Below are 12,923 nucleotides of genomic sequence, written 5' to 3' on the forward strand. Positions count from 1 at the left end.
GAATTAACGTTGAACCAACGTCAGACGCGTCATTCTTTCAAAACTAACGGAAAATCAACTTGAAATCAACGCGTATGAAAGCAAACCAATTTTCGATTTTCATTTAGCTTTGAAGAATGCCGCGTCTGAGTTGGTTCAACGTTAATTCGATGAGCAAAATCAACGTTGTTTCAATGTCATGAGAGACGTCGTTTCCACGTTGATTCAATGTCAGTTTGCTGTCTGGGTATGAATTTGTTTCAAACATTTATTTCAAAGAAATTAAAAAGTAATGAACTAGGCACTCAAACAACACTTTTGCGTATGTTCGCACAGCAAACAGTGAAAATTGTATAATAAAGGCATCAGCCAACCAAGCAATCCGGCGCGTCTCCTCGTCTGTCAGGCCAGAGACTCCCTGATATTGTGTCCATTTCGGCAACCTAAAAAACTGTATTCCATTGTTCCTATGTTTTCCATATATCTCGTGTGAGTTACTGGAGGAGTTTTTTAACGCAGCAGTTACTTCCAGGCATGGTAAAACAGTGCGTATTGCGAGAAACTCCTCTACTACCGAGCTAAAAACACACGTAAACGATACTATTTTGCCGTGGGAATCCTACCAACATGGCGGAGAGGGGAGGCTATAACGATAGTTGCCCTTGTGTATACTAAGTAGGGGTGACTAACTTAGGTGAATGTGTTGTAGCCTAATACAGGAAAAAAAAAAAAGAGTACTTTTTCAGTTCAGAGCGTGTCTTTATTTACTGTATTGTGGGCTGCATTGAATGCTTCCTCAACCCAATCTAAAGGGTAACCTCTGTTCAAAAAATTATTTTTCATGATTTTAGATTTCTCAAAAAAGTCGGAGTCAAAATGACAAATCCTCCTCAATCTGTATAACTGACTCTTAGGCAGTCCTTTTTTTTTTTTTTTTTTAGAAAAAAAGGATGAAAGCGAGTAACAGTGTTACGATCAGTCTCTTTAGTAAACAGAGTAGTCAAACAACCTTCGTTCTTCTGTACCCACATATCAAGGAAGTGTACTTTAACAGAATTAATTTCAGAGGTAAATTCCAAATCATCAACCAAGTTGTTCAAAAATGTAACAAATTCTCGAGCATCCTCGTGATCACCCCCCAAAAATACAAAATATATCGCCAATGTATCTGTACCATTTGATGATCTATAGAAAGGGTTATTCTCTGTATTAAATACGTAACTTTCTTTAAAAAAACAACATGCATATATTGGCATAGTTAGGGGCAAAGTTCGAGCCCATTGCTGTCCCACACTTAGCCTATCTGAAGAAGAAAAAAAAAATCAACAAAACTAAAATAATTATATTTCAAAAGATAGGAACCCATCTGGATAATAAAGTCTGAGAGTGGGCTAGAGTCCATAATGTCTGAGGGCAATAAGTCCTTTTTCGTGCGAAATGTTAAACTTGTTATGTCCAAAGTTAACAATACAGAAATGTCCGGTAAATCATTGAAACTCATAGATCTTATTGATGCAATTGGTAGAATCTCGAATGTAAGATGGTAACGAATGAACAAAAGGTTTTATAAAAAAAAAAAAAAAAAATCCACGTAGCCTACTGCGATAAAGGGGATAAGAGGGAATTAGTCTGTGCCACAATCGGACGACCTGGAGGGTCAATAAGCCTCTTATGAATTTTAGGAAGAGTGTAAAAGGTCTAATCGGATATTGACAATACAAGAATTTAAACTCCGATTGAGATATCCAACCCTCCGTTTTAGCATTTGTTAAAAATGACAATATCTCTGATTGGTATGGGATCCCCAGGGAGCTTTTTTTATAAAACTTAATATTCTGCAATTGTGCACGAATTTCGTGTTGATATTTTTCCGAATCTTGTAGGCTACTACAATCAGCTGGTTTTATAATGATGCTTGGGTCACTTATCAATTCGGTCAAAGTTTTTTTTATCTCATTCAATGAAAGATTATGAGAGATTTTATTACTAGAAGAACAAGTTTCAATCACCTCTTGTTAGACCAAACGACAAAAAGTATGAATGGTGTGATTAGACACATTAGGGCAGAAATTACTTTTAGGTCTGAAGGGTGTCCTAGATGCACCATGACTCTGATTTGGAGAAAAAGTACGTTTTCATTTGTCTAAAACATTTGAACAGATCCACTTTTAGACCAAAGCAATTAACACCACTAGTAGTCCTTTAGAATCCCAATTGAGAAATATTGATTAGCCTACCGTCTCTTTGAGTAGCTGCGGGTCCACGGTCTCTTGAACCTCTTCGACATTTCTTCTGGTCTCCGTGGAGGGGCTCGCCTGTCCAAAAAAGAAGAAGTCGGACCATGTGCACTTGAATCACTGTCGATGGTAAACTCACTTTCAGTAGAATCACTCTGTCCATTAAAAAAAGTTGCTCCATTTCTTCTCGTCCGATTGCGAAAAGATGATCCACGGACTGGTGCGTTGGCCTCTCGGGTCACGCTGTTTCTCATGTCAGGTAGCTGGTCTCTTAATTGTCCCATGCATGGATAAATTCCGAAGGTAATCCTCTGTATCTCGTTTGTATTTTTTCAGCTTGATCTTTCAAGTAATCTCTGTATTTCTTAGTGGACGACTTGAGTCGTTTGTATTTCTTCAGCTTAATATCTTTCAAGTAATCTCTATTTCTCAGTGGACGACTTGATAGAGGAAAGAAAAAACTCGGAAGTCAATGTGGGAAATAGATTTAATCTTTTCTTCAAGTAGGACGATTTTTTCCTTCGTGGGTCTCACGTAGGCCAACATCAGCAGATACTTGTTCCACAATCAGATTAAGGATCAAATCCATAGAACACTTACTATTAAGAATCTCGCTCCATCTCTTTAAAAACAGTTTGTTCTGTTTGCACAATGTAGGAGGTTTAGGAATTCTCAGACCGTGTGGGATTCTATGTTCAACCATGCATTTCGTTATTAACAGGTGTTACGGATCAAGTGGGGATCATGTTAACAGTTAACTGGGGACGCGCGCGTGCACGCAGACAGTTTTACCTTGATTTCCAGCAGATGTTAACAGCGACAGATTCGTGCCCTATTTTTCACCGATAAAAACGAATATTTCACCAGTTGTATACACGGTATGCAAATAAAGCGCTTTGTTTTTGCAGGGTATATTATATCTCTTTGTATTTGACGCATTTTTAAAGAAGTTTAACATACTTTAGTGTCAAGCTCAGAAACCACGCCCATGTTAACAAGGGTCATTCGCTTTCATTGGATAAACAGACTTGTCAGCGCACTTGTGTTGTCATGAGTTCTAATCACAAATAACAAGATGTAGATTAAGTTAAAGTAGGCTACCTAAAAGAAACATAAATTGCAAAGTCATTTAAATTTTTTCAACAAGTTGCATTTTTCGATATGCATATAGCCTAGCCTAATTTTATAATGGATCAATTATTTTTTATATTATCAGCTTATTTTACTCTGAGGATATTTAGATCTCTTTTTTGAACAACCAGCTGTGACGCGTCCATATTATCCATATCATGGAAATTACTTATTCTTTCATCTAGCTCAAACAGTAGAGTGTTACACTTGCAACTCCAGAGTCCTGGGTTCAATTCCCAGGCAACTAATTAACTAACTAATGTCTTGCATTGGGCAGTTAGAGAACACTTTGTCTTTAGTGATTAAAGTCCTGTGAAAAACAGAGTGTATTACTGAAATAAGCAGAACATATGATATTGTGATGATGACTTATTACAAATATATAGCCCTGATATTCTCTAGCCTATGTCTAATTTTCACCTACATCACTAACCTCTTAATCATTTGTCACCTCACATGAATAGCACGACCCTCTCTAAAACAATAGGAAATGCTTTAATTGTTTACTTATTTGCTGACATCTTTAACAAAAGAAATATTACAGAATGGTCTATGAGTTTTATAAATAAAATCTATTGTGTTTGGGCAACTTTTTATGTAATATAAATTATGCCAGTGCTCTTCGTTTGACTGGTACCATGAAATTCATTATTTAGCTCATGTTCTAACAATTTCTTGCTGATAATTTACTCACTCAGGAAGGTTTTCCTCAAAAATCTTAATTTCTTTTCGACCGAAGAAAGACATGGACATGTTGGATGACATGGGGGTGAGTAAATTATCAGCAAAAACATTTTTTGAAAGTGAACTAATCCTTGAACATATTCTCTTTAGGTACTTGTTATTCATCGCATCATGTGCATTCATTGTTGTCATCTGCTATTTTTTAGGAACAGATTAAAAAAGGTCTATAGCTAAATAAAGTGTCATTATTGTTACTGGTGTCATTGTTGTTATAGCCCATAGACTACCACAACAAATTGATGTAATTAAAGTTACACAAATCAAAAACTTTGTAGGATAATCATTATTTGGCAGCTGCTCAATAAAGGAACACACAGAGAAGGAGTGAAAATTTCTCATTGAAGGTGATTGTGTGTTAAATTGCTCTGAAAGGTAATACAACTGACATTTATTTTCTAATATAACATGATTACATTAGATGGAGAGCAGTAGGTATTAAGGCCAAACTGGCCAGTGGGTAAGAAAAATGTATACACATTGCAAAACAAGTAACTGTTCTTCATTAGCATAACTATTCTAACTTATTCAGTTTGTTCATCCTCCCTTAGATTGAATGTTCAGAAGGTGAGACTGTGTGGTCAGACCTTCACAGATGGCAAAAACAGCTGTTCTGCATGCATGCACAATTGCCTATTTTTTTCTTTCTTTTGTTGCTTTCATAGGTCTGTTATAATGAATATGTTTGTTGAACATTCCCCTATATAAATGCTGTGGGTAAATCACTGGATCCATAAGCTATGGCTTATCAATTTTCACCACTCTTTATGAACATTTATGGAGTGTACTGTATGCTTTATGTTTTAACTCATTCCTCAGCAACATTAAAATTCATAAATAATAAATAAATAAATGCTAGACATGTCCCTTTAACCACAGCAGTTTTGCTGCTCAATATAAATTAAGCCACAAATTGGCATCATAACAATAATCTGCGAATACACACGCACTGCAAATACACAAAGTCAACAGTATAATTTATTTAATATAGGCTATTTATTTACAGTTGTCATCAAAAAAATGTGGGCGTGGTCTGTGTGTCGCGAAATTAAAGCACATTAAAACTTCCCTTAAAGGCGTCTGAAACGCACAGCAGAGCAGCGCAGAGTAAACAACAGAGCCAAAATATGATGCAAACATTTAACAATAAAATGGAAAGCTTTGAAAATCTGCTCAGTGAAAAAATAGCTGTGACGAATCTGTCACCGTTTAACATCTGCTGGAAACCAGGTAAAACTGTCTGCGTGCACGCGCGCGTCCCCAGTTAACATGATCCCCAGTTGATCAATGGACAGGACCTCTTGGAGAGTTCTCCTGAGTCGTACTTGGCAAGTCTGAACTACCAAGGACGCAAGTCCAAACTTGTATAGCCTGGACAAAGTTTGGACACTCCTAAATTAGAGAATGTATCTGGGCCACTAGCCCCGCCCATTTCATTCATCTATAGCCTACAGCCTTTTTCAATTTATGAATTAAAATGTTAGTTTTGCAAGTTACCCATCACATTTTTTCCCCGTAATTTCCCTTAACAAAATAACCTCATGACCATTTTCTCTAACAATGTTTTCCTATGTCCTGTTAAAAGATAAAATATAGGCTATTTAAAATAACTCCCTTTGTGCTGCTTTGGCCAGAGGCATGAGTGAGTGTTATGCATCTGGAGAAATGTGAAAGGCCTTTCAGGCCTGATCATGAGTGCAGGAGGTTGGGTGGTTCAGAGATGATCCGCTCCTCATGACCAGAATCCCTCTCAGTCACACCAGCAACATGGATGACTTCAGCACACGCACCAATGGCGCAGGCAACACACTGTTTGGAGAGACTTTAACACAGGTGATAGAAGCAGCTTTACTTGTTTAAAGTTCTGGTTGGCATGTTTAACTTTTATATTCAAGAAAAAGTTGTTCCTTAGTTTGAAGTGTTTTTTTTTTAGCAGTGGTGAAAAGATTAAAAGATTTTTTAATTGCTTTCTTGCTTAAGTCAGACAATCACAAGCAGCTGTTACATTATGCTTCAGAATTAAAGGGATAAATGAGCCTATGCACAAAATGAACTTGGATAGGCCTATATGGAAAGATGTAAAAAACATAAACTAGTTAAATTGACTGCTTGTATTTGTTCACGTCAACTTTTGTTTTCTTTAAGAACACAGTTCTTAACCTGGCTATAGGTGGACTCGCTTCTCTGTTAGTCCTAGTGAGTATTGATGACTACACAGTACACACACACACACACACACACGCACGCCATGCAGTTTTTATAGAAACTGTATTGGATCTCCTAACCACATTCCTGCCCCATCACAGAAAACTTTCAGTATTTTTATAAGCTGTTCTCCTTGTGGGGACTAAAAATTTCCTGCACATTTTGTATCCACAACGTAGGGTTTAACTAACACACACACACAGACACACACACACACGCACACCGAAATTTCAGTAGTGTTTTGACAATCTAAATCTTACATAATTAACTAAAGGACCCTTTTATTTATTTTAAAATGTTTTTTTTATGGTGTTGGCCCTATGTATCTTCAATGATTACTGATCACGTGCATCCAACTGCAAATTGCTAGTTGTACTCTATTTTTTTCTCTTTTTCAGGTAACTATCATCAGTTCATTTGTCTTCCCTACTCCTCCTCCAACAGCATTAAATATCTTCTTTGTTGTCTGCATCATCATGATCTGTACCTCTGTATTGGTGCTGGTAAGTTTATACTGTGTGTGTGTGTGTAGCCTATAATATATTCATGTGTATTTAATTTTTTGTATTTAATTGTTTGTTGCAGATTTTCTGGTATCGTCAAGGTGATCTGGATGTAAAGTTCCGTGGTCTGATTTATTATTCCATTGGTCTCATTATCCTCCTCTGTCTGTGTGCCAACCTGTACTTCCATGATGTTGGAAGATGAGCACTCATACTGAGCACCTTCTTAATTCTCTCAAGCAAGTAGTTTATCTGTCAGAAGGGATAGTTTTGATTGTGTACATAGGTGATCAGATGCTTATTCAAACATATATCAGTTTATTTAAACAGTGCACCTTGTGTTTTTTATGCTGCATATTTGTGTTCATTATTTTCTGTTTTTGTAAAGAGTCATGCTAAATGCTACAGTATTTCAGTAGATCCTTGTATAAAATATTGTGATTTTTGTTCTGTGAACAATGCTGGTACTAAAGGATGTAGCCCTGACAATGAATAAAATATACATTTACCATATGTTTTGTGGGTTGGAGACCATGATGCCTTGAGTCTGGTTTTGCTCTTCAAGAAGACCAACTGATGAATGATAATGCTAAACCACTTTGAACCATCAAACCAAAGTTTGCATGCAATAAAACAATTTTAATCTACATTTTGGGACTTTTTCCAACATCGGGATTTAAAATAAATAATTTCATCGTTTAAGAAAAAGTATAGGCCTATTTTAGGTGCTGTGACAAGTTGGTAATTATAGGTTTTTAACAATTGAATAACCTTTTAGCTGTTAAAATAAATACTTGGGTGTTAGAAATATTCCTCATGGGCTATTCTCAATTAATAGGCTATAAGATCATGGAAATGATATGCATAATTAATAGCCTACAAGAACTTTGATAAAAATAAAACGCTTTTAAATGCAGCATATCCCACATTACAGAACACCATTCATTATTCCTTTTAAACGACTGCCATCTAGCGGTGTGCAGATAACAACTGCAAACTCGTTTAATTATTATTAGTGAATGTAAAAGTAACTTTTTGAATATTTATCTTGTTATCCGAGTTGCAGATATTTTTATTATAGCATACGATACGGTGTGTGAATTAAACCATGAATTTGATGGTAACCCTCAAAGTACATAGCTACAACAGGTGAGTATAAATGTAGCCTACTATGTGTAGTAGGCTACTCGTTTTGGATCTAATTAACACATTTGTGACGTAATTTCTAAGACTTCAAACCGGCTCCTTCAGATGACGTTCTATGTCGCTATCTGATATGATGGGACGGTCCCGTCATTCCGTTCAGCAAGCGATGGAGCGCACGAGGAAAAACATCGCTCACCACCGAAGGCGTTTTAAACTGAATTGTACAGCATGGATATGTTGTGTTTTCATCCTGAACGCGTCCACAGGGTCTTCCGCTCAAACGCGTCAGTGTACAGAGGTGAGACCATTCCTACTCATGTTTTTTGCTCAACTTACCTGCGTGCGTACATTGCGTTTTGTCCATTTTTGTCCAGTGCATGTATCTGTTTTTTTTTTTTTTTTTTTTTTTTTTTTTTAAAGCATTCGTGGTTGTTTGGCATGTATTTATTTGTACTTTTGCGGTCTCGTTACTGGCAGCCTATGTGCAGCAAGATGTATTAGCCTATCACACCTTATTATAACATTAACATGTGCACAGATTGAATTGAAAAAGGGAAAATTTGGTTGAGAAACATTTAAATTCTCAGTGGTAACTTGGTAGTTTAATTCGATTTCATCTTTATCATGGAAAAGTCACACTGATAGGCAGAGCCTTCTAAGCCTTAAATAATGTCTTTAGAAGTTCTTGGAATGGTTCCTGTCATAAGAGAAAGGACTTTTGAAGTTCTTTCAGATTAGATATTTGAGGCATTTTTAGATCTCACAGAAAAGTGTTTTTATTTTTTGATATATTGAATCTTCACTGTCGGTTTCTCGTTAATCCATAAACATGTATCCAAATCCATATCCATGGACCATGTGTATGTTGGTGTTCTATCGACAACATTTGTGTTAATTGGTATATTCTGGTAATTCTGCAGATGATATAACCAAAATGAGGGCTGCTTTGTTGTCTAAATGTTTTTTTTTTTCTTTTTATGATTATTGTTTTTGGAATAACACTTGGTGGAATTTCTCAATTTGGTTTTAAACTTTTAAAAAATACAAAATGTGCCTGCTTAACATTGATGTTTATTTGTAATTCTTGGCTTTTTGGTACCCTTTCATGATCATGTGTAATTTTGGCCTGTTAATTGTTAGACTTGAATGTTGTTTGTTTTCGCAGTGGTGAACAAACTGCATTGCCATACATGTTTGCAGTCAGATCAGAGTAATTTAAGCTCAACAATTTAAGATATCAGTTTATTCTCATGTCTTTTGTGCGTTTGATAGCCTACTAATGTATGTTTACTTGAACTTTTCAGCTTAAATATTGATTTAGAAGCTGAAATGCTCTTTGTCTTGGTATATTGATTGGTGTCAGATTGCTTATTTGGGGATATGCATCCCATTTAAAATATCTCTCATCTCTGAAATGATGTTAGAAGAATCTAGCCAGAGTACGGTATTTGTTTTATCTCTTATGATAAAGCGTTATGCTGATTGATGAACAATGTTCCAGTGGAGAGCTAGCTTAAGCTAAGATGATCAGCCCTGCGTGCCCATCTCAAAAGCCTGGTGATATGATGCTAAGAATAGCTTCCCTCAAACTGCCTTCACAGAGAGCTGAGCAACTCTTCAAGCCTTTGTTCATGGAAAAATGACTTAAGATTTTTATGTGCCCCATAAACCAAAAGATTGACTGCAGTTCTTGTCTATGAATACGAAACAATATCGCAGAATTGGGCATTTTTGGCTTAAATGCGTAAATGTGAAGGGAATTGTAAACAGTTCCAGCAGAGACACATTTAACATGTGTATATCTTTAATCAAGGTTGATTTAAGACAAGTTATTTAATACTTGCAAGCATAATTTAATTCACTTAATATTTAATGTACTTAATTGCTTATAGGGAAATTACATGCATTTGGAAGTGGGGTTTGACATGCACATTTGATTTCTCATTAGACCAGATCTGATTAACCATTCATTAATTGGATAAGGACTAAAATATTACTCTTTTGTTTTGTGATAAACTATGTTAAACAGAAATGATCCATTTTACTAAATAATTTTTATTATTTACTTTTTATTATATATATATTACAAACACACACATACAGGCTGATTTTATGCAAATGGCTTGTACTAGGATTTTGTATGGTATTGTGTATATATAATATCAGAGACTAGGGGCTCGTTCTTCGTACGTTGCTTAAAACATCCGAGATCAAATGAGACATCTAAGATGATATCATCGTGCTAATCATGATCCGGCTAATTGGGTTCTTCGAACACACCTGTTGTTTATGATTAGTATGGCTGGATTGAGTTATCTGAGATAACTGCGCGTTCTCGCGTTGGTTTAAAAGGGGACATGTATCGATAGCAGAACCAGTGATCAGCAGCGCTGCTATTGGCTGTTCAGCATGGCCAAAGAACACGCCCAGTTTTTCTCCCAAGCAGAGCAAGCGCAAGGTTATGCCGAATTTCAGTCTTTAATTAAAACGCCAGGGAACACCTCAAAGTGTGCAAAAGGCAGTAGAGAGTGCTGGCAAAAGTAGAAGACAAATTAAATGCGTTTGTGGTGGCCATAGATGTTTTAATAACTTATTATTATTTTATTTTTATTTTCATAATTACTTTGTTCATTGTAATGTCGAGTCACCACACTAAAATAATAAACATGGTGAAAGTGAAGTACAAAAATATTCTACTTAATGGTAATTTTAGGCCTTATAGGCCTACTAGTCTCTTTTAAAAAGGCACTGTTAAATAAATGATTGTCTGTTTATAAAAGCAAACAGGAAAAATGCTGAGAAAAAAATAATAATGATGCTCCTGACCCTGGCAGAAGAGCTGACCCTTGGGTTGAATGTGAATTGCACTGTGAAGGGCATCCCTGGGTTCAGCTCTTCCAGACCCACATCAGGGACCAGTAGCAGCAACACCTTCATTACTGGGAAATGAGATTTAAATTATCTTTGTACACTATGAAATAATTTGTTGCTGCATTAAATGAAGTAGACCTATAATCCAAATTGGCTGGTTTAGTCATTTCAACTGTTAAATCTTGAGTAATGATAAATTGCTTTGTCTTGTGAAAGTAAAAACTGATAAACTTATGTTAATGTAAAAAATATTTTGCCATGAGTTATCAAACATTGCACTGGAGAGTGAAGAAAACTTCTCAGATGACTGTCCTTTGGAGGAAGTACTTTAATTTAATTGATGGCTTTAATTGATTTCTACTTGTGCCTATGCCTATTATTTCTGACAGGAGTCCACATGTACAGAAGAGTCTGCACACAGCAGTGATACAGGGGTGGGCAGTGTAGAGACAACTTTTGCTTGTTATTTGTTGCATTTGTTCCCTATATGAGTCTTCCACAGAGTATTTTGAAAAAACAAAAATCAGGGGGAGAAACAGAACTTGACTAAGAAAAAATTGCACTAGAAATAGAGTTGCTTCAAAATAAACTTCAGAGTAAAATCACACAGAGTACTATTACTGACCTTAATATCTTTTAAAAAGATGACTGAATAACTGGCTTTTCTTTACAAAGAACTATTGAAATAAGCAAACAGAGTTTTGCAAATTTGTCTTGTCTTTTATTTTAGGCTTAATTAAACTTTTTTTTTTTTCTTTCTGATGTTGGCAGTGTTGTGTAATATGGCACATGCAATGTCACAGGCCCTGTCAGGTGCAACCCTCAGGGTTTTTAGACATTGAAATCTTCCCTTTAGTTGGCCAAAGCTCATGTCATTGTGTGCCCTTGTCCTAGAGCTGCATTGTAACTGGTCTGGGGTTTGGGTCAGGGAATGGGGTCATAAAACACCTGTCTCCATGCAGGATCCTGTTGTAATCACCTGTTTAATGGAAAAATGCAGTTCTCAGCATAAGTGTATGTAATACCGTGAGTTTGATATTTATAATTTTCCTTACCATGTTCAAATAATGTTCATAAATGTGAATCTCTTAAAATTCTTGAGTCATGCACAGATCCTGGCCATTTTGCTTTCACACTGATTTGTGATATAGAACATGGTCACACCATCTAAAAGATTTTACTCAGTCAAATGCCTTTTAAAAAAGGTGATATAATATTCCAAATCTGGAATATTAAAAATTGTACTAGTAATTTGGCTGCACTGTATAAGCCCCCTTTCTGCTCACAAAATCCCTTCATTGAGGCCTTGATGGGAACATGTGTGTAGTCTACAGTGTATGGCACCAATCACGTAAGTTAAGCCTGAGGGACTGTAAGTCATAATCGGCATGGTCATCATGATTGCATTATCTTCATTAAAAATTATAATATACCCTAAGTTGGCAAAAAAAAAAAAAAGAATGGCACGACAGAAAGCTTATCAAGTTCTCCGCATCTCCAATAGTGTAAAGGAAACCACTCGCAAATAATTTTAGGGCAATGCAAACATTTTGTGCTGTTGTTGAAGCCCGATATCGAATTGACCATTAATGTGCATTTCCAACAAAATAATGATGTATTTAAACGACACCCTCACGACGATCGTTTCACGAGAAAACAAAAATAAATCTCAGAAATTAAGCTACACTATCGCGCTGCGCTGAAGGACTCCCGTATCAGCCGCGATCTAATCCTGTTTACATGAAATAAGCCTGCTCGCGAGCAGGTTCAAGCTGACGGACCTGTTGCTATGACAGCAAGTCCAGGATGAGCGTCGAAGAACCAAACGATCCAAGATCATGGCAAATCGCCAACAATCAAATCCAGCTAACTGAGTTAGCGACGTACGAAGAACGAGCCCCAGATCTGTTTTCAGTTGTGTTTGAATGTTGACCCGCAGGGCATTCTGGGTTTTATTATCAGCTTCCTCCTGATGGCAGCCTTTCCTTCCCAATCACTCACTGGGTGCTGGAGGACCTGTAGGAATGTGGTGGTAACGAGATGATTCATTGGTTTGGCTCTTTTTTTTTAAGTCTATGGTTTGGCTGAGGCCTAAATCAGTATATTAATG

At 36.4% G+C, this 12,923-nt stretch overlaps 3 protein-coding genes across 6 annotated transcripts in view; 2 read left to right on the top strand and 1 right to left on the bottom strand.

Moving 5' to 3' along the window:
* The window catches only part of prrt4a (proline rich transmembrane protein 4a), a 42,541-nt gene extending 39,408 nt beyond the window's left edge, over positions 1-3,133 (bottom strand). For both annotated transcript variants that reach the window (XM_039650527.2, XM_039650522.2), the window contains exon 1: positions 2,217-3,133. In XM_039650527.2, the coding sequence (XP_039506461.2) occupies positions 2,217-2,397 (181 nt within the window). In that variant the 5' untranslated portion in view covers positions 2,398-3,133. The remainder of the gene's footprint in view (positions 1-2,216) is intronic.
* Positions 3,134-3,185: 52 nt separating this feature from the next.
* On the top strand, positions 3,186-7,309 carry tmem243a (transmembrane protein 243, mitochondrial a). Its single transcript, XM_039650554.2, has 4 exons — positions 3,186-5,921; positions 6,234-6,284; positions 6,692-6,796; positions 6,879-7,309. Exons 1-4 carry the CDS (start codon positions 5,823-5,825, stop codon positions 6,999-7,001), a joined length of 378 nt encoding a protein of 125 aa, XP_039506488.2. The 5' UTR covers positions 3,186-5,822; the 3' UTR covers positions 7,002-7,309.
* A 689-nt stretch (positions 7,310-7,998) lies between these two features.
* Positions 7,999-12,923, top strand: part of elapor2a (endosome-lysosome associated apoptosis and autophagy regulator family member 2a) — a 31,034-nt gene continuing 26,109 nt past the window's right edge. For all 3 annotated transcript variants that reach the window (XM_039650520.2, XM_039650521.2, XM_089116324.1), the window contains exon 1: positions 7,999-8,240. In XM_039650520.2, the coding sequence (XP_039506454.2) occupies positions 8,058-8,240 (183 nt within the window). In that variant the 5' untranslated portion in view covers positions 7,999-8,057. The remainder of the gene's footprint in view (positions 8,241-12,923) is intronic.

This window comes from Pimephales promelas, chromosome 10 (assembly GCF_988280905.1).
Source record: "Pimephales promelas chromosome 10, fPimPro1.hap1.1, whole genome shotgun sequence".
NCBI lineage: Eukaryota > Metazoa > Chordata > Actinopteri > Cypriniformes > Leuciscidae > Pimephales > Pimephales promelas.

What these genes read in the sequence shown, in the direction of transcription:
- tmem243a (XM_039650554.2), top strand. Translation starts at nt 5,823, where the DNA reads ATGACCAGAATCCCTCTCAGTCACACCAGCAACATGGATGACTTCAGC. An exon ending in TTGGAGAGACTTTAACACAG is followed by an intron (nt 5,922 to 6,233) that starts GTGATAGAAGCA and finishes GTTTTCTTTAAG; the next exon opens with AACACAGTTCTTAACCTGGC. An exon ending in TCGCTTCTCTGTTAGTCCTA is followed by an intron (nt 6,285 to 6,691) that starts GTGAGTATTGAT and finishes TCTCTTTTTCAG; the next exon opens with GTAACTATCATCAGTTCATT.